General features: G+C 49.8%; 1 protein-coding gene across 2 annotated transcripts in view; it reads right to left on the bottom strand.

Moving 5' to 3' along the window:
• Positions 1 to 20,199, bottom strand: part of GALNT14 (polypeptide N-acetylgalactosaminyltransferase 14) — a 196,343-nt gene extending 176,144 nt beyond the window's left edge. Inside the window, exon 1 of one of the 2 annotated variants that reach the window (XM_058668119.1) lies at positions 19,356 to 20,199. In XM_058668119.1, coding sequence (XP_058524102.1) covers positions 19,356 to 19,484 — 129 coding nt within the window. In that variant the 5' untranslated portion in view covers positions 19,485 to 20,199. The remainder of the gene's footprint in view (positions 1 to 19,355) is intronic. The other variant, XM_004582712.3, reaches the window with a different exon arrangement.
• Positions 20,200 to 20,950: the final 751 nt, after the last annotated feature.

Raw genomic sequence — 20,950 nt, 5'->3', positions numbered from 1 at the left:
GTCATGGTATTTCATTCCGAATGTTCATGAACGCAATACATTTAAACCACCAAGACAAATATTCAGAAAGGAAAGATAATATTATCTTTTTTCTAATTTTTATTTTTATTTTTATTGCAAAGTCAGATATACAGAGAGGAGGAGAGACAGAGAAAAAGGTCTTCCAACCAATGATTCACTCCCCAAATGGCCACAACGGATGGTGTTGCACCAATCTGAAGACAGGAGCCAGAACTTTCTCCAGGTCTGCCACGAGGGTGCAGGGTGCAGTCTTTGGGCCATCCTCAACTGCTTTCTCAGGCCACAAAAAGGGAGCTGGAGGAGAAGTGGAGCAGCTGGACTCTGAATTGGCATCCATAAGGGATCCCGGCACATTCAAGGAGAGGACTTTAGCTGCTAGTCCACAATGCCGAGCCCATAAAGATAATATTTTCATAATTTTTTTTTAAAAAAAGATTTATTCAGTTTTATTACAAAGTCAGATACACAGAGAGGAGGAGAGACAAAGAGGAAGATCTTCCGTCCGATGTTTCACTCCCCAAGTGAGCCGCAACGGCTGGTGTTGCGCCGATCCGATGCCGGGAACCAGGAACCTCCTCCAGGTCTCCCACACGGGTGCAGGGTCCCAAAGCTTTGGGCCATCCTCAACTGCTTTCCCAGGCCACAAGCAGGGAGCTGGATGGGAAGTGGAGCTGCTGGGATTAGAACCGGCGCCCATATGGGATCCTGGGGCGTTCAAGGCGAGGAGTTTAGCCACTAGGCCATGCCACCGGATTCTCTTATACTTCTTGATTAGTCTATTGGACTTAGAAGGTATAAAATAATATTATGAAAGGGCCCGGCGGCATGGCCTAACGGCTTAAGTCCTCGCCTTGAACGCACTGGGATCCCATATGGGCGCCGGTTCTAATTCCGGCAGCTCCACTTCCCATCCAGCTCCCTGCCTGTTTGCTGGAAAAGCAGTCGAGGACAGCCCAAAGCCTTGGGACCCTGCACCCATGTGGGAGACCTGGAGGAGATTCCTGGCTCCTGGCTCTGGATTGGCAAAGCACCCACCATTGCGGTCACTTGGGGAGTGAGTCATCGGACAGAAGATCTTCCTCTCTGTCACACCTCCTCTCTGTATATCTGACTTTGTAATAAAAATAAATAAATCTTTTTTTACGTATAGGAAGAAAATTTTGATAAAAAGTATGATATTGGGCCCAACGCAGTAGCCGAGTGGCTAAAGTCTTCACCTTGCACATGCCAGGATCCCATATGGGTGCCAGTTCTAATCCCAGTGGCTCTGCTTCCCATCCAGCTTCCTGTTTGTGGCCTGGAAAAGCAGTAAAGGATGGCCCAAATCCTTTGGACCCTGCACCTGCATGGGAGACCTGGAAGAGGCTCCAGGCTCCCAGTTTCAGATCGGCTCAGCTCTGGCCATTGCAGTCGTTTGGGGAATGAATCATAGGATGGAACAAAACAAATCTTTTTTTTTTTTTAAGTATGATATCAGGCCTGGTAAAATGGCTTAGGGGCTAAATTCTCACCTTGCAAGAGCCAGGATCCCTTATGGATGCCAGTTCAGAGTCCAACTGCTCCACTTCCCATCCAGCTCCCTGCCTGTTGCCTGAGAAAGCTGTAGAGGATGGCCCAAAGACTTGGGTTCCTGCACCCTCGTGGGAGACCTGGAGGAAGCTCCTGGCTCCTGACTTTGAATCAGCTCAGCTCTAGCCGTGAGCCAGCAGATGGAAGATCTTTCCCTCTGTCTCTCCTTCTCTCTATAAATCTGCCTTTCCAATAAAAAATAAATAAAGCTTTTAAAAAAGTATTATATTGCCATTGGGAGAAGACAAATTGGTCCGAACAGAGTGGCATTCCAGAAGTAGAACCCAATGTTCACGGGACATAAGTATGGCAAAGATGTTATTTCATTTTGTGGGGCAAGTATTAGCTTATTTAATTAATGATGTCAATACAAATGACTATCCACTCAGAACAAAAAGAGTTGAACTTATATGGCAACAAAAAAGTAAAAAGCTCAATGGGAACACGGGCACAGGACATGAATCAACACCTCACACTAAGGCAGATCTTCAAGGGCAATCTATCTAAAAGGACACAGCTTCTCTGGCACCCAGAAAAACACAAAATTACAACTGGACTCCACTCCACAGCCTCTAAACTGGCAAAATGAGCATGACAACATTCACAACAAAGAACAGGCTGAGAAAGAGCTCTCTTCCTACTTTGCTAGTGGAAATATGGATGAGTGCATGGTTTCCTACAGCAATTCTAAAATATATGCATTCATACAAAAGTTGCAAACCTCTTTTGACTCAGAATCCTCACTCCTCAACATCTACACAAAATCCAAAGCTCCAATATAATAATATGCATGAGCAGATATCTGTTACAACACTGTTCAAAGCGATAAGAGTTAAGAGACAAGTCAGATACTAGTCAAATGTAAATGGTGGGAGCCCAGCGCAATGGCTAGTGGCTAAATCCTTGCCTTGCACGTGCCAGGATCCCAAATGGGCGCTGGTTTATGTCCCAGCTGCTCCATGTCCCATCTACAAGCTCCCTGCTTGTGGCCCAGGAAAGCAATAAAAGATAGCCAAAAGGCTTAGGACCATGCACCCATGTGAGAAACCCAAAGGAAGCTCCTGGCTCCTAGTTTTGGATCAGCTCAGTTCCAGCCATTATGGCCATTGCGGTAGTGAATCAGAGGATAGAGGGTCTCTCTGTAGACCTGCTTTCCAATAAAAATAAACTAAAAATAAATTTTTAAAACAAAAAAAATAGAAATTGTACACTCAGCTAAATCCCCACACACTATAGAATATTATGCAGCCATTAAACAGCATGAACTGACTAATCTGGACATTTCTAGCAGAGTACAGATTAACAGGATAAAACAGGATCAGTCTCATTCTCCTATTTAACACTGACCAAAAAGATCTTTATGTGACAATACATGGGTGTTTATGATAGCTTTATATTTATTTATTTGAATGTCAGAGTTTCAGAGAGGGAGAGACAGATAAGATTTTCCACCCACTGGTTTGCTTCCCAAACAGCTACAACAGCCAGGGCTGGGCCAGGCAAAAGTGAGCAGCTTCATCCACGTCTTTCACAGGGCTGCAGGGGCCCAAACACTTGGGCCATGCTCTGCTGCTTTTCCTAGGCCACCAACAGGGAGCTGGGTTGGAAGTGGAATAGCTCAGACTCCAATAAGCACACACGCAGGATGCAGGGGTCACGGGCAGAGGTGTCACCTGCTCCACCACAATACCAGTCCTCAACTCTACACACTTACACACTGGCCACACCACACACTGAGAAAAAAAAAAAGACGTTCAAGAGAGGAAGTGGCAGAGGGTGGTAGGTAGAGGGAGTCAGAGAGAAGGCAAATAAATATGCTGCAATGAGAGGTACTGCACAGTATCATGTCCGTGTCAGTAACATTCATTATATTCCAACATTCTGGTTTAGCTCCCAAGATATCTCTTTTTCAACAAAATAGGATCTTACTGTTGGATACAACTTTATGACCTTTGTGGTATTTAGCCAACCATGAATGAGCCTATTTCCATGTCCATGTATTCAGTCTTTTACGGATCCAGTTTTCCAAGGAGTCAATTTGGAGAGCAGCTCAGTGGGTCAGTCCCACACCTCAGCTAACACCTGAGATCCATCAGTCTTTGGGATGCCTTGTATGTAAGGAAGAAGGGTTCTTCCATGTGGCCACACAAACTGGATGTCTTCACATCCCAATCCTTCCCATCAGGCTTCCCAAGCCCAGGACTGACTAAAGTACACTCCACTTCTAAGTGACACGTGACTATACACCTGCTAAGGTTTCATCTGCAGCGAATCCAAACATACACACAATGACTTTCTTCACAGAGTATTTCTCTTACAGCAGCTATGTGAATTAGAGATGAAAAGAAATACAAACACAGCCCAAATCAACCTTGGTAGGAAATACAAACCACACACAGCAACTCCCATGCAGGCCAGAAGGGTAAGTAAGAGGAAGTGAAAACCCAATTCAAAGTTCACCGAATGGCCCCTTTAAGAGCAATCAGCATGCTCGGAACAGTTAAAACCCTTAAACCCAAAAACGTTTTACGGAATAAAGTCCCTGGAGGGCAGAATAAAATGACTCCAACTGGGGAAATCTGTTTACTTTCAGAAACACTCCCATTTTAGAATAAAAATAAGCACATGGCTTTCCTTTCCAACTGTTCTGCAGTCTGGCCCTACTCCTGGTCTCCTCTGATCTTTTCCATTAACCCACTGGTGGTCACCCTTGCTGAGTCCTGCACCTTCCCTGCTGGCACCCACACCACTGTTCTTTCTCTGAACTCCAACAAGATTCACAGAAAGTTACTATGGATGGGGTACTTTCATAGGTTATGTTGGCTGTGCCTGCCCAACTACATGATGTGTTGAGATGATGATGGTGTTGGCTTATTTCTGTTCTCACTGCATTCTACCCGCCCAATCCCACTCCAGCCCCATCCTAAACTCCTCACCTCAGCTGATAACCTGTTGGCCAAGCTTCCTAATTTCCAGCGAGGTGATATTCCCAAGCCTAAAGCAGAGAGACCAGAAAATAGCCCATCATCTAACTTTTACCAAAGCCAATGTTCCCTGAAAGAATAAACAGCCTAAACAAGGAAGACAAAGAGAACATCTTTGAGGACTAGAAAGCGAATTCCTCTGTTTTAAAAAGAGACTGGGAGGGAGCCAGGCCTGAGATGGATGGATGGGTGGGTGCCCCAGGGCAGGGCAAGGCCAAGGAAAAATGGCTTTGTGCTGTTCCCAAGGAGGTTACATTGGAACCCACCTATCTGGAAGCAGCAGAATGGCAGGAACTAGGTCGGTGATGGTTATGACCACAGGTTTTCCCACACTGCCTGAAACTGGTGAAGCCTCCTGTGTACTTATGAAGCTGTAAACAGAAGAGAAATCCACACACCAATGGGAGAATGGGTCCTGAGAGTCAAACTGAACATAAAGCAATGTGGTACCCAGAGCCGACTGCCAGGGATGACTTACACAAGCTCTATGCAGGTGCATGGCCAAACGCAGGGCTTCTCATGCACTCGGGGCATACAGGTCACTTGGGCTCTCACTAAGATACAGATTTGGGATCCGCAGCCCTGAGACAGCCTGAGATTCTACATTACTAACAAACCTACAGGTGATGCCAGTAGCCCTGGCCCACAAATCACACTTGAAGAAACAGCTTCGTGGGCCATCAAGTCTCCATCTTGCCAAGGTGCTTATACAATCTACTACTTTAGTAGGAAAACAGCCACAGACAATTTATAAAGGAATGAATGTGACTGTACTGCAATCAAACTTTACCAACACTGACCTTTGAATTTTACATCATTTTCCATGCCAAGAAATATTGTTTTTCTTTTCCTAACCAGTTAAACATTGAAAATCACTCTTAGCTCACAGGCCACTCAAGACCAGTAGAGAAACTGGAGATTGGTCCCTGGTCTAGAATATCCAAGACTATCAGAACTCACAATAAGCATTGCTGGCTGATCGGTAGAAGTGGGACTGCTTGGTTAGCCCATTTACTCTAAAGCTGGTTTTCCTTTCCTGTTATCCTTCCGCTGGTGTGATGCTTCTAAAACAGCAGACGCTTCGGAGACGAGTGGATCCCAGCAAATGCTTCTTCACAAACCACTAAAATGACTTGAAAAGACCATCCTAAATCCTTCTCCTTCTAATAAGAGGCCCTGTGGAATAGCAGGTTCCTATTTCCGTGCAACAGCTTTAAGGAGGAGATTAAACTTCAGCCAGAGTTTTCTGAAGCTAACAGGAGAATAACGTGATCGGGAAGAAATTCAAGCTTGCAGAACTGCTCTGGGTAAAGGTGGAGGCAGTCACCCCCCCGACTTCATCGCTGCGTACCTCCAAGACTCCCCTCTCTAGCCCCTTGGGCTTCACAGTCCACCTGCACTCAAAAAAGGAATCAGAGATTCTACTGTTGCAGTCCCTCCCACTATTCAACAGCCAGCCCCAGCAACACACAACTGATAAACATCTTCAAGTCCAAGGGGATGGAGTTCCAGAGACCCAAGTGACCAGGGGCCAGCACAGAGCCACTGTTCCACACTCTGATGTTCCCTCAGAACATGTCCTTGGAGGAGGGGACAGAACTTGGCTCAGGCACACCCACAGGCCTGCTGCAACCTGCACAGGATTTCACATGCACCAATGCCTTGGGTCAGCTTTCTAGACGAACAAATTGACCTTGACGCAAGTCAATTTCAATACTGTGTCTGTCCACATATGACAGGCACTCAAATCGGAAAATTCCTTCTGGGAGCTCACCCATCTTTCTCATTTGCCAAACAGCCGAACAGCACCCCAGTCCAGATCCCACAATCATACGATTCGTCCTAGGAGCAATGTTGACTTGGATAAAGTATTAGGCTTTCAGAAATCTTAATTCACTCATTGGAAAAACCAAGTTAATCAATACATCATCCAGAGATAATATTCCAAAAAACAAAAAATGAAGCCCCAGGCACAGTTCAGATATTATTCAGACAGAAAGGTGCACACAGCCGCTGAATCTCAGCCAGCCCACCTTACAAGGTGGTTGGGAGGAATGACATAACATAGACAGAGCCCCTGACAGCTCTTCTAACAGTCAGTCACTTGGTCCCCTCCTCTGGAAACCTCTTCTTCCTGCGTAGACTCCTGACATTTGGTGGAGGCCACACACGCTGCACCCTTAGCACTCTACAAAGGACGCTTGACTGTGCATGTGTCATGGAGAAAGGGCAGGAACAGGGCCACTCCTGTCTCCTGCTAGATCAGCCTGCTCTTCCCAGATTTCCTGGCAAGCTCCCAGGCTCCCTCCAAATCATGTCATCCACAGAACTCAGGATAGGAAAGCAGCCAGCAGGTCACATTGGTGTGGATACAGTCAGCCTGTGTGGAGGAAGATGTCCTAGAAACGGAGGGCACACAGGTCCCTGATGTGCCCAAATGCCCATCCCACCCTGCCTGACTCTAGGATGGCAAGGAACCGATCTCAAAGGGCCACAGACTACCCAACTGGATCATTTCTTGGGCAGTGAACTCCAGAATCAATTTGAAAGGAAAGGCCTATGACACCTTCCCAAACACTTGGTGGCCTGCCTGCTGCAGAGAGCTGGACCCAGCCTGTACATGGTCCAGACAGCCTCGCCTACACCTGAAACTGCTCATATGTCAACCCTCTCAGACTCTTCCTGAAAATAGAGAGAAACTAGAAGATTCCACTTTTGCTCAATAATCAAACACATTTCACTTGATGGCAGAAAACAGACGTCTTGGCACAGAAACGGAAGGAAGGAAATTGCACGTTATAAAAAGCAATGCATGTAAACACTGAAAACTATCATAAATGTAACTGATTTGCAGTTAATAGCAGGTATTTGTTTGGGGCGCTAATAATCTAATTAGCAGTCAATCCAATGCATCCCCTGTTATCAGCTGATCCATAATTACTGCTCCATGCTGAGTATTTCCCCAGTACCTGATAGCTTTCAACTCCTCAGCACAAACAACCAAATAATTGGTGTTATTATGCTAGATACAGGAGGATTCTTCTCCTCAAGGGGGGCGCTCTGGGAGAATTTTTAACCAGCGACTACAGTGACATAATTCCTCACTGCCATGTCTTTAATCAGGCTTGAAAACATTCCCAAAACACCTTCACACCCTTGGGATGCTGCTATGCTGCAGTAGCTAAAGCCATTGCCTGCAGTGCCAGCATCCCATATGGTCCTGGGGGCTCCACTTTGGATCCAGCTCTCTGCTAAAGCACTTGGAAAATCAGCAGAGAATGTCCCAGTCTTTGGGCCCCTGTCACCCACATGGGAGACCTGGAAGAAGTTCCTGGTTCGTGTGTGTGTGTGTGTGTGTGTGTGTGTGTGTGTGTGTGTAACCAGCTCTGCACCTTCAAGAGTGTGCTCAATACGTCTAACGTTTAACCCTATATGCTTCCAGGCATCTGTCACAGGACATGGCTCACAAGAACATGTCAGAGAACAGTGAAAGCCCAACCTAACATCCTCCTCTTTGCAAATGCTGTTGAATTTCCCCCTTGAGTATTGCTTTAAAATGCCTCCCCCTGGAAGAGATAACTTCTGATAGAAAACCACTGTACCCCACAGTTTCTGATCCAAACAAGATGTGGGTAATTCTGGGAAACAGAACAAACACAGACTCTGAAGGCTGGTTGCTAAGGGGAAGACACATCCCAAGTTCTCACTTTAGGAGACAGGAGCCAATGTGACTGAGGTGGGGGGAGCAGGGTGTGAGCATGGTGTAGGGGAAGCAGTCAGGTGTTTTGGGCCGGGGGAGGGGGGGCAGTTTGGAATCTGATCCTCCACCTGCTGGTGAGCCAAGTGGCCTTGGGGACGTCACCTAAGTCCCCTGAGCTGGGTGAGCCTCCCTGGAGACCCTGTCGGACTAGCACAGAAAGCTCTCGGCACTTACTAACAGTTCAGACCCGACTCTCTGGAACACAGACAAGACCGTGGTTTTGTATGAGCCTGTAGCTTATGCCATGTAATTTCACTCTCTGCGTCGCAGCCTGCACCTCTTTGCTCTAAGTGCTGATTCTGCCCAGATGTCCTGTGGGGCAACTATACCAGCCAAAGGCCCTCTCACAGCATCCATTTACCCAAATGCCCTCTCCTTGCCTCTTCTCCCTGCCAAAAAACCCCCATCTTCCTACAATCTGGCAACAAAAGGGCTAACCCACAGCACGTATGCTGGCCGGCTGTTAAATGTCTCCCTGGCTATAAAAGGGAGTAAGATTTGGGAAATTGCAAAGTCAGACTGAGGCCTTTCTCCAAAGCCTCTCTTACTCAGGAAACAAAAACCAGCAACTATAAAAAGAATGGAGGAGACCAGGCTCTGCTCCTTAAATGAGGTGCTCAACGCTCAGCTCACACTCCTGCCACACACTCAGTTCAGACTTCTTTCTTCCTGAACTTTATCTTTTCCCTTGGTATATTCACCCCAACTAGGACTTCCAGCACCCAGGGTTACTGTTAAGGGGTTGCTGCTGTCTGTTCTTCAGGCTTTGACTGAAGAAGACGTCACAGCCCTCAGGCCAAATCTGACCTGTCAATTGTCAGCCCAGCCTGAAAACTCTGAATGTCTCTTACACTTATAAATATTTTTAAATAATTTCAGAAGAAGAAGTTCTCACAAGGCGTGAAAAAAACATAAAATCTATATTGTGGCATCCCTGAGTAAAGTTTTATTGGACCACAATCATTCTTACACTTCTCACTGGAGAGTCAAGTTACAATAGAGGCCCCATGGCCTCAAGAAAACAAGAATACTTATTATCTGACCATTTACCCCAAAAGTTAGAGGCAGGCCACATGACAGATAGTTCATCTGACCCAGAATTGAACAAATAATGAATAAACCATCAGGCCCTCCGAGTAGAAGAGGCAAGTGTGAATTTTCTCAGTATACACATCTTGGCCTCTTTACCCGAACATCCAGGATTTTGATGCAGTACCTGTTAGAGCTGTCACGTCACCCAACAAAAACCAAGAATAAGGTAAATCAAGCTTCTGCTCAGAATCCCCATGTCCAGCACCCACTTTGTCATGTAGGCCATGTAACAGGAACATCATCACACACCACCCCAAGCAGCTCATGCCAAGTGCAGACAGAATACCTATGGAGGTGTTTGCAGCAACCTGACTTTCTATCCATGGGTGGCAACTGCATCGCTCACAGTAGCCTCTGCACTGGCTTTCGGCTGGGCAAAACCAGCTGCCAGCTAGAAGCAGCCATGAGAGGGCCTTCCAGGCGACAACAGGAGACACACCAGCAGGGTGCCCTTGGTTCTCAAGACAGCAGTCGCTTCCTTAAAGCCCTGCCTCCTGTGCCTGCCTTGTGTTTGGGTTTTTCAAAGGATGTTTCTGTCCTGCCCCGCCCCCCACCCCTTCCAGCCCCAAGGGAATGACTGCCTGTCATTTAAGAGCCACACTCAACACTCATCATAGTAGGTTCTCTGTCTTACTTCCCAATTCTGTTGACTTCTAAGTTGCAGTGGTCCCAGCAATGGCAGCAAAGCTTCATTTCCTATGGTTAAACCTAGCCAACCATGGAGGGAGGCAGCTGGAGGAGGAGGACCAGAGCATCAGAACAGACCCCAGGCTTGACAAGCAGACTCAGCAGGGAATGCGATGGCAGGACCTTGCTCTGCTTCTCAGCTACCAAGTCTGTGACTTCAGCCCAGGCATCTCCTCACTTGGCAAGAACTGAAGGCGGGTTCAACCTGCTTCCAACATTCCCATGGTTCTGCACCTACCTTCATCCATCCCCAAGTTCCATTGCACAGGCAGGAAAGCAGGGCCAATGTTTAAGCAGAGGCAGGGCCTCATGGCCCAACAAGGGTACTAGCTTCCACATGACAGTATACATATAACACAAACATTCCATTTTTCCTTGGAAAAGGAAGCTAACCAGTTGAACATGGACATGACAGAAACAGCACATGCTTCACAGTGAGTCCCAGGCCACCTGCCGGTTCCACGGGCTTGCCAAAGTCTTCTTTCCTCTTAATGTCAAATCCATTGTACTTCAGAAAAGCAGAAAAAAAGGAATGTCCGCCCCAAGCTTGCAATACAGGCCAAATAAATCATCTGTGAAATATGAATGCTTTGTAAGCCATAAACACCACATAAAATGTTAGAAAGAAGCTGTCCTTTGTCCTGACTTGCCCTCTATTGATTGGCATCTTTCAGCAGTGCCCCCTCCAATGACCTGCCCTCCGTACAGACCTTGGTTGATTCAGCACCCAGCTGGAATCCATCAATGAACTATCTATTAATTGCCAATTATGTGGGTGGCTTAATTAATCCTTGCATCACATGCTCTGAAATCCCTGAGATCCCAGAAAACAATGGGCCTGAAATACAGCACCCGCTAATTTTTCAGTAGCCATCAAGATAGTTGGCATCCATTAGGTGTGCGTGCTGCAGCTGTGAGTGATGGCTGCATAAATATTGATTGCGCCCGTCTCTCCATGGCTTGGGGGTGTTGGGGAGACATGAATGATTCGAGTACTCTCAGAGGAATAAGCAAAGCTGCGTAAATCTTCAGCCCAGAATGCTAGGAAAGAAAACTCTTAACTTTCAAACCTTCCTGAAGACAGACGGGGACAAGGGACAGCCAGCCCATGTGCAGACAGCTTGTCAGGATGAGGTGGTCAGACCAGCTCTCTGGATGTTTCCTGCTCTCTTGGGGTGCAGAATGAGATGCAAATTGAGTTGCCATGGCGGGATCCTAGGAAGCAGGCAGCTGAGTGGTTGTTCTTTTCATCCGGGCATTCCACACCAATGGCAGGAACATGTGAATGTGTCCTGTTCACCCATCTTTCCACGAAAGATCTCTGTAGTGCTTACGGTTAAAAAGACAAGTGACATGAGGGGAACTTAATTATTTTTTTTAAGTGCCTTTAATCTTGTCTCCAGGAAATGGCATGCAGAAGAGGCTTTGCACTGGAAGTCAGCCTTGTCCATCCAGGAGGGAGGGGATCAGATGGTTCGGGCTTGTGCTGGTAAAAATGTCCAAGCAACAAGGTGCTGAGCACCCAGAGCAGCCGCTTCCTGCGTTTGGAAAGAATTGCCTTTGTGTCCAGGAACCAGCAAGGCAGGCTGCACCTGACCTTGGAGCCAACAGGGACATGGCAGGCTCCTGCTGAGCAGAGGATGGCCACTGCTGTCCCTCCAGACTTCTCCCTGGGGCTCCTGGCCCAGCAGCTCTTTGCTCATCAATCCCAGCAGCTTTTTCAGGAGACTTGGGTAAGAGGAGGAGGAAGAATGAGATGAAGCAAGAAGAAGATGGGGGACACATTCAGCACAAGATGACTCCGAGGGGGACACATACACGTCTCACGTCTCCACGCTCCCTGACCCTCAGAGATCTCTTCTTCTCTGACCCCCATCAGTTTCCTGGTTTTTATTAGTCCCATGATGGCAGCAGCCACCCAGAGTCAGCTCAGGTCATTTTGCTTGCAATAGCAAAATTCCAGAGCCAGCAAATTACCAGAGATTCTGCAGAATAACCCCTGGACAGGCACCAGTGAGTGTGTGTGTGTGTGTGTGCACATGCGTGCAAATGCATGGAGTGCAGAGGCATGTGTGTGCAAATGTGTGCAGGGGGTGCACCAGTGTGTGTGTTCACATACGTGTGCATGTGTATCTTCTTGCTTAGTCAGCTTACCACTTAAGCCTTTGGAGACTCACTGATTTTTTGTTGTTGTTCATCTAGCGTTCCTGGTAAAATAATCAAAAGATAACAGAGTAACAGAAGTATAAGTACTAAGAGCCATATGGTCTTCCTTCAAAGTTACTCCAAGCTACCCTGGGAAGAGCTGAGGCTGCAGGCAGCCAAATGGGAGACAAATGTTACAGCTTCCCCTCCACAGGAGGCTGTGCCGGAAGGAGAAGAGCCCCACTTAGCCTGGCATTTCCAAGGGATCCCCAGGTTGCTGGGCTTTTAAGAAATACTCCCTGGAGATATGGGAACTACAAGGAGAGGGCCCAACTTTGTGGCCTGCCCTCAGGGACAGTGAGCACCCCTGAGGGCCATGTGAGAATGCTTACCACCCAGCGCCAGGTAGTCTGGCCAATGCAAAGAGCCCACAACCAGCTGCAGAGAGCACAGAGCACGGTCCGACCCACAGCCCCAGACAGATGGCTCTTGGTACAGGAAGCACAAAAGCCACAGCGGGGTTCCAACTCCCTCTGCTTCCTAAGTGAGAGTACCTCCAAAAATGCCTCCGGATGCTGAGATGCTCTGGAGGGGTAACAAAAGCACAAACACCACACATCAAACAAGGGCACCAGCCACATGTCTTCAAACCTCCCACCAGCCTGATCAAACTACTTTGAATTGTTGAGAAGGGGCGGTGTGGATGTGGGGTGCAGGCAAAGGAGACTAATCAAACAGTGACAGGAAAATTGGCAGAACTCCCGTGCCCCAAGTATTGGTGGCTTTATAAACAACCTATGGGGGTTGGCACAGTAGCCTAGTGGCTAAAGTCCTCACCTTGCATGCTGCAGGATCCCATATGGGTGCCGGTTCTAATCCCAGCAGCCCTGCTTCCCATTCAGCTCCCTGCTTGTGGCCTGGGAGAGAGATCGAGGATGGCCCAAGGCCTTGGGACCCTGCACCCACATGGGCAACCTGGAGCAGGCTCCTGTCTTCTGGCTTTGAATCAGTGTAGCACTGGCCATTGCGGTCACTTAGGGAGTGAATCAGCGGACAGAGGATCTTCCTCTCTATCTGACTTTCCAATAAAAAATAAATCTTTAAAGAATAATAATAATAATAAAAATAAACGACCAATGATGAGTGGAAGATAGCGCCTTTAAACCTATGGACAGACAGACCAGGAAGGCTGTGACACAGGCATCGCCTTCTCAGATTTCAACAGGTGTCTCCAAAAACCCCACTTCAGAGGAATAAGAAGGAAGCAAGAGAGGGAGCTCCAAGAGGGAAGCAAAGGAAATTCCCCCCACAACCTGGGCCAGGGTCTCACACTTGGACCTGGGGGAGCAGGAAAGCACGTAAGCTGGGCCATCCTCTGAGTTATCATTCACTCACTGCTGAGCACCACAGACTCAACTCTATGTCCTCAGACCCCAGGCCAAAAATGAGTGAGGGTGACCTCCCCAACAGCTTCCTCAGGTGGCAGGGGACCAGGAGCTGAAGTTGAAGGAGGGGCCAGCATTGTGGCTGAGCATTTTCAACCACTGCCAGCGACGCTGGTGTCACATATGAACAATCAGCTCTAGTCCTGGCTGCTCTGCTTTCCTTCCAACTCCTTGCTGATGCACCTGGAAAAGCAGCAGCAGATGGTCCAAGTGCATGGGTCCCTGCCACTCACCTGGGAGACCTGGGGGGAAGCTCCAGGCTCCTGATTTCAGCCTAACCCAGCCCCAGCCATTACAGCCATTTGAGAAGTAAACAAGGAGATACAAAATCTCTCTCTCTTTCTCTTTCTCTCTCTCTCTCTTTCTCTCTCTCATCTCTCTGCCTTTCAAATAAGTAAATAAAATCTAAAACAAATTTTTTTCAACCTTGCTGATCTGATACCTAGAAAGCAAAGACAGGCCATTGCTTGAATATCTGAGATTTCCACCTGCAATCTGCATGCTTCTCCACCCCTCCCAACAAATGCTGCACACGAGCAAAGGAGCCCCCAGGGCTCCAGGGCACAGCCTTAAAATGAAAACGAGTGTGGTGCCTGGCACAGACACCAGCCAGCAAAGGATGAGCATGCATCTGAGCACATACTGCTTCCGGTTGTGCCGAGATCAAAAGTCCCTGGCCCAAGTCCAACACGCACACACTGCGCATCAGCAGATTAGCAAAGCCTCTCCAGAAAACCAACAACTATTGGTAATGGGAGAAATTATCGACTAAATGAGGAATAAAACAACAGTATTATATACTTTGGTGGTATGCAAATGTTACAGAAAGACAAGCTATTTTCTAATCATGTTTGCTACATTCCTGGTACAACGCCGATACATTTACATGGGCCTCAGGCACTTTATTCAAAGTCTTTCCATTTCCAAGCCTTTCCCCCAAAATTACCCTCAGGCCCAAATTTCTTTTGCTTTTACTAAACTCTGAGCCCCTGGATTAAATTTGGTTTCTAGGAAATAAGAGACAAATGTGTTAGTTTTTTAAAAAAAATCTACAACATTGTATAATTCTGCCAATGACAAACAACTGATTAGAAAGAAGAGAAAGAACACTTTTCAGGTCATTTTTCATGGCATTTATCATTAAAACACAGATTGAATTAAAACATCAAATGTGTTACATGGGGTCTAGCATGATGCTTCAATGGCTAAATACTAACTTGGCAAGCTACGGGATCCCATATAGGTACCAGCTGGTGTCCCGGTTGCTCCACTCCCCACCCAGCTCCCTGCCTTTGGCATGGAAAAGCAATAGACAGCCTTGGGGCCCTGCACCCAAGTGGAAGACCAGAAAAAGCTCCTTCCTCCTGGCTTTGGTTTGGCTCAACTCAGATCGTTGCTGCCATTCAGGGACTGAACCAGCAGAGAAAGATATTTCTCTCTGACTCTCTTTTCTGTATTTCTGCTTTGCCTTTCCAGTAATAATAAACAGATCTTTTTTAAAAAGTGTGTTATGTGACTTTCAGTTACAAACTAGAGTTTGGTGAGTAATTTGGGGGAGGAAGACAAGGAAAAAGAACCAAATCAATACTAAGAAGTCAAATTTAAAGAATTCTTGACTTGACCTACTAATAGAATCAGCCCTTCTTCAAACTAAAGGGGAAAAAAATCTCCAGTGAAATTTATGAAACCTAAAGTGCACCTAGTCCATTCTGTATAACATGGACTGTGGCCACCAGGCCAGGGGTTTCACTAGACCCAGCCTGTTCTGGAGACACCTTTCCCACCACTACCCACCCCTCCCCGGGGCAGGGGACATTGCCAAGCAGTGAGGAGGAAGAGCACAGGCCCCAGGTCCCAGAGCCTGGGTCTGTACTGGACCACTGGGAAGGCAGCTTGCCCCCGCTGACCCTAAGAGCTGGGCAGCCCCTCCTGTGCAGGGATGCAGCAGCGCCTCCCCAGCCTCTCCTTCATGCTGGTGTTGGGGCCAAAAAAAATGACATCCCAAAGTGAAAGCCTCAAACAAAGTCAGTCTCTCTCCCCTTGTCCCTCTCTTTCCCTCCCACTCATACATAAATGAAACTGCAAAAGCCAAAAAAAAAAAAAATTCCCAACCTGCCTTGTAGATATGAGACCACCCTCCTAGAAGGGGTCTTGCCCCACACTCAGAAGAACAGGGTACAGAGAGTCCCCCACAGCATGTGAACACTCAGACTCAGTCTGTTAGCACTAACTCACCCTCCGCTTGCCCAGTCAGATTTCCACACAGCTGTCTAAGCTTCATCAAGCCCAAGCAGAAAAGCACCGAGTTCAGCCTGGGTCTTTAGGGGTCTTCATTCCAAAGGCTCCATGTCCCATGCCCCTGGTTGCAGAGGTGTTGGTCATGACCCCTGAGGATAGACAGGAAAGAGATCATCGCTTTTCCCACCCCTACACCAGGAAGAAAGACAAGCAGGATGGACTCCACCCCAAGGCTTCAGCATATCACGGCAAGCTGGTTGTGTAGAAGTGTTTCTGGGGAAAGCCTAGGATACTGCACTCACTCAAGACCTGTATTTCTTCCCCTCTGATGAACAATGTCCTATCAAACTCGTACTGCAAAGGAAACAATCTCCACTCTGGCAAACAATTTCTAAACCAACAGCTGTGTGAAAGCACTGGGGACGGCCCTTCATCAGACAAATTTCTCCACCATGGTGAGCTCCATCTAACAGCAACAGTGGCAAGAACACACAACAGCATTTACTTCCAGAGGAATTCCTGTCTTATCGACCCCACTCACACCCACTGCAGGTGAGCCACACCAGCTGTGGCAAGTAGAAGGGCAGCTCATGCTGTCAACATCCCCCAGGCTCACTGTACCATCTGCTGAAGTACAGCACCAAGCAGTCCACGGGATGCAATGGTATGGAAAGAGCAGGCAGATTCCAGAATGCTCCCATCCCATTCTTGCCCGGATGTTGCCTCTTGAATCCTGCAATCCTAGATGCTCTATTTCACCTTCTGACTCAACCTCATCTGCATGGAGGTATCATCACCCTTATGAGAATATTCCGAGCTAACGGATGTGAAATGGAGTCTGTGGATTTGTGGAGCACTATACAAACACTAGCAATTATTTAACTTGAGTGCATATACTCAACCACACGAAGTCCATTCAGAAAGAAGTCATTTGGCCTTATTTACATGCAGCCAATCACACTGCAAAACTTAAAGAGATGTGGGATTCTCTATTCTCCATCCAGCTCCCAAAGCCCATTCATCCATAGGTTACTTGAAAACCATAGGGTGTATATGTAAAAATACACCAAGGCTAGACGCTTCTCCCAAACCCACAGAACTACAATCTTTGCCAAAAAGCCAAGACTGAGAAGGTTCAATGAGCTGTGTGATGGAGACATGCAGTCAAGCTTGGGGACCACTGAGATCCTTTGGGCATGCCGTGCCAATTTCTATACTCATCAATCACGGGGAGCAAGTCTGTTCCGGTGGTAAGAAGGCATACAAGTCAGCAGACACACAGACACTTGTGCAGGTGAAAAACAGCAAGGAGGAAAGGCAAACAGAAAAAAAGGCCACCTTGTCATAAGAAGCATAAAGTGCTTCAAGTCCATAGAAATAATTCATGGCTGCAGACAGATTCAGGAAAAGGAATCACTATTATGACAAATACCAAGCGACCTGTGGTGAATGCACAGCAGTATGGCCAGACCCCTGGCATGAGACCACTGCCTCCAGCCCCCTACCCCAGCCAACGGTGGGGCCACTGCACTCATCCCAGCAGCTGCCAGGGCTGGCAACTCTCACCCAGGCTCTCACCCAGGCTGCCACACAGCTGCCTGGGCTACCCAGGATGAGCGGTGCTCTTGGTCCAGATCCCCAGGGCAAAGCAGGAATAAGTGAGCCTAACGTAATGAGGTCCAATGCAAAACAAAGTTCATGTCCCCCTGCAGGCACCATTAACTGCTTCCTTGGGAGAGAACTACCCAAGGGAACGAGGGAAGCTCTCCCCAGCCATGGGTCCGCAGGAGATGAGTGTGCCATCCATCAGGTGCTGTCACGGCTGCTTGGAGTCACCCGTCTGACCTCATCACCTCCCTGCTTAAGGACCCCAGAGCCCACAAGGTCCTACCTGGCTTGAGCCACACACACACCCTACAGCGTGCCCAGGGTCATGTGCTCCAACTGCGCCAAACCCATACAACGTGCTGTGTCATTCCTCTAAGCCTACAGCTACCATGGAGCCCTCCCGGCCATGCCACAAACCCATTTCACCATTCTCAACTCACTTCTCTTTCCTCATCTCCCTCTCCCAGGCAGCTCCCCAGTTCCCATGCCACTCAGAGATCTAGGCCATCTTGGTCCAAAAGTAAGCAAATCCCCTTCCCCCAAGAGAGTTCTGCATTTCCAGCATCATAACCCCTAGCACACTGCCTGGTACACAGACGGTGCTAAATAAATGCATGTTGACATCAACATGGGCAAGATTCAGAAATACAAATGCCAGAGGGTTAAGAGACTCTTAGAGCCAACTTTCCACAATGAACAGCTCCTGGGGGCAGAGGTTTGGGCACTACCAGCAAAAAGAGTGACTTAAAGCAGTTAACCTGAGCCTGTTCCCTCGCCGGGGGACTCCAGGCAGCTACTTTGGAATAAAGCGCCTACTGTATGCAGATACATGGCAGGCCCTCTGCTGCTGTGCTTGGTAGCACCCCTCCACAGACACACACACCCGCCCCAGCACACAAATAAACGTGTTTCCCATGTGCCCTTCTCAGACTGCTTCAGACTCAATTTATGAACATCCTCCATAGTCCAACTTGCAGGAAATTCTCTCCCCGTCCTCCTTGTTCAAAACACACACACACACACACACACACGGCCCCAGGTCAAGCCATCTTCTGTGCACCGGGACCAAGTCTGGGAGACGAGGGGGGCCTCTGGGTGGAAAGGCAAGGGGTGCAGGTGCGGCTTCTGCGGGCTGGCGGATGAATCAGCGGGCAGGACGTGCAAACACCACTTGGATTCCCATTTCCCCAACTCCCTGTCAGGACCAAGGGAGTCGGTTCCCACAGGCTTCTTAGCGGCTGATTCAACTTGCAGCACAGCTGCGGGGTGTCTCCCACAGACTGCAGGGTACTCGCCCGCGACACACGCACGCTCCTGGCGCCCTCCGGCCTCCACTCTGCCCCGCTCGGGCCTGGCAGCTGCGGGAAGGAGGTCACGGCCGCCAGACTTCCCGCGCGCGCACGCGGGTACCTGCACCAGCCCGCCGGGCCGCCCGCCCCAACCGCCGGCGACTTCCTGGCGACGTCCGCGAGTTGTCAGCCTCGGGGAAGCTCGCCAGCAGCTCCCCTTCCGTGGCGGGACCCCACGTACCTCTCACCTCGCCGCCCAGAGCGAGCCACTCAAGTTGAGAATCCCACTTTGCCCGCGCCCACTATCCACTCCAACGGCCACCTCGGCACGCCACGAATCCGCAGTTGCCCCCGAGCTTGCTACGACCCAGGAACACTGCACCCACACTGGCTGCCCGGTTCACAGCACCCGGACCCCCGCCCTGGCTTTCCTGGCAGCCTGTAAGCCCTACACGCACACCGCACGCCCTCCGGAGAAGCCACTGCCCCGCGCCCGGCGGGCCGCCAAACCCAGTACCTTGGGGGTCTGCACTTCAGCTCCCGGCGGCGCCTCCAACTTCCTCTTGGTGACCCAGAAGAACAGCAGCACCGTGATCCAGAGCACCCCGAAGAGCGGCAACGCCAGGCGGCGAGTCAGGCGCCTCATGGTCCCACTAGCCTCCTCCTCCTCTCGGCCGCGCTGCGTCCCTGGGGCACCCCCAGGCGGTCAGGGGCGGCGGGGCAGGAGTCCCGGCGTGCGCCTCGCGCTGGGGGAGCGCAGGCCACGCGAGTCGGTGAAGGGCGGCGGGATCCCGCGAGGCGACCTCCCACCCCACCCTGCGGTCCGCTTTCGGGGAGAAGCGAGCCTGCTTTGAGAGGGGATGGGGACTCGGGTAGCCCCGAAGCGAAGCAAGCGAGGGCTGAGGGGCAGGCAGCGAGCCAGAGAGGAGCCTAGCGAGCGCTGAGATGCTCTGCACGCCGCCGCCGCCGAGAGGGAAACTGACTGGAGCAGCGGGGAGGGCGGGATCCGAGGCTGTGCGGGGCACCCCGGGAGATGCACGAGGGAGGAGGGAGCGAGGAGGGAGCGAGGCGGGAGGGCGGGCCGACAGACAGACCGACTCCCCGGGAGCTGGGAGGGGGCGCAACTGCCGCCCTCCAACCGAGGCGCCCGCTGCTGCTGCCGCTGGGCCGCCGGCGCCGAGCCCTGAGCGCAGCTCCCGGGCCAGCCCGTGTTGGGGCGGGGCGGGGTGGGCACGGGTGCACCTGGGATGGCCGCCACCCGCCTGCTGCAAGCCGCGGGCTCCGGCGCAGCTGTGCCTGGGAGGACTTTGGCGCTCATACCCGGGTCCTGCCCTCGTTTGCTTGGCGTTTCCAGAGCCAGGCTGGGATGCTGGGGCACTGACAAGGACTGCTACTTAGGTCAGGTTTCTGACCCCCCACCCCCACCCCGCGGCCACCCAGGGCAAGTGGGGACCAAGGCCAAGTTCCACCAACTCCCAAACTCCCAAGGGCGTTTCTGTGTTTGCCTGCAGGTGCCTGGCAACTTTTTTTTCCAGCTTAATGGATAGATGAACTAGGCTAAATTTAACTTTAAAGATGTCCTTTAAAAAATTAAGGCGCCATGTCTCTCTTCAGGGGACCCTTCCCCTGGAAGCATCTGAGCACTGTGCCTGCAGGAAATGAGGGGTCCAAAGGTGGCGTACCCACAGAGGGTTCTTGGAAAACGACCCTGGGCAGAAGAGATACCAGGTGCAGAGGGGCAGCTTTCAAACGCCCTGCTTTGCAAACAGCTTGAGGAAATGCATGCTCCTCCCACTTGGCAATTAGAAGCACTTGGGTCATTAGGTTGTACAGATTTGAATCCAATTCCCACACAGACCTAGCAAGGCTGCCTCATGGCACTGTCACTAGACTAGGAGTTCCTCAGGCAGCCCCAACACGCTGGCTGTGTGCATCTTGGGGGAGTGATTCACCTTCCTTAATCCCCATCTGGTATTAACCACCTCTTCTGACAGCTGAACCGAAGTTGTGAAAGCTGAATGCAAGGGCCTGCACTGTGGCAGTGGCCAACATCCCATGTGGGCACCAGTTCCAGTCCCAGCTGCTCCACCTCCAATCCAGCTCCCTGCTAAT

The sequence above is a fragment of the Ochotona princeps genome, chromosome 8 (assembly GCF_030435755.1).
Source record: "Ochotona princeps isolate mOchPri1 chromosome 8, mOchPri1.hap1, whole genome shotgun sequence".
Lineage (NCBI taxonomy): Eukaryota > Metazoa > Chordata > Mammalia > Lagomorpha > Ochotonidae > Ochotona > Ochotona princeps.
Note: the sequence above shows the minus strand (reverse complement) of the source record. Positions and strands in the feature narration are given on the sequence as shown.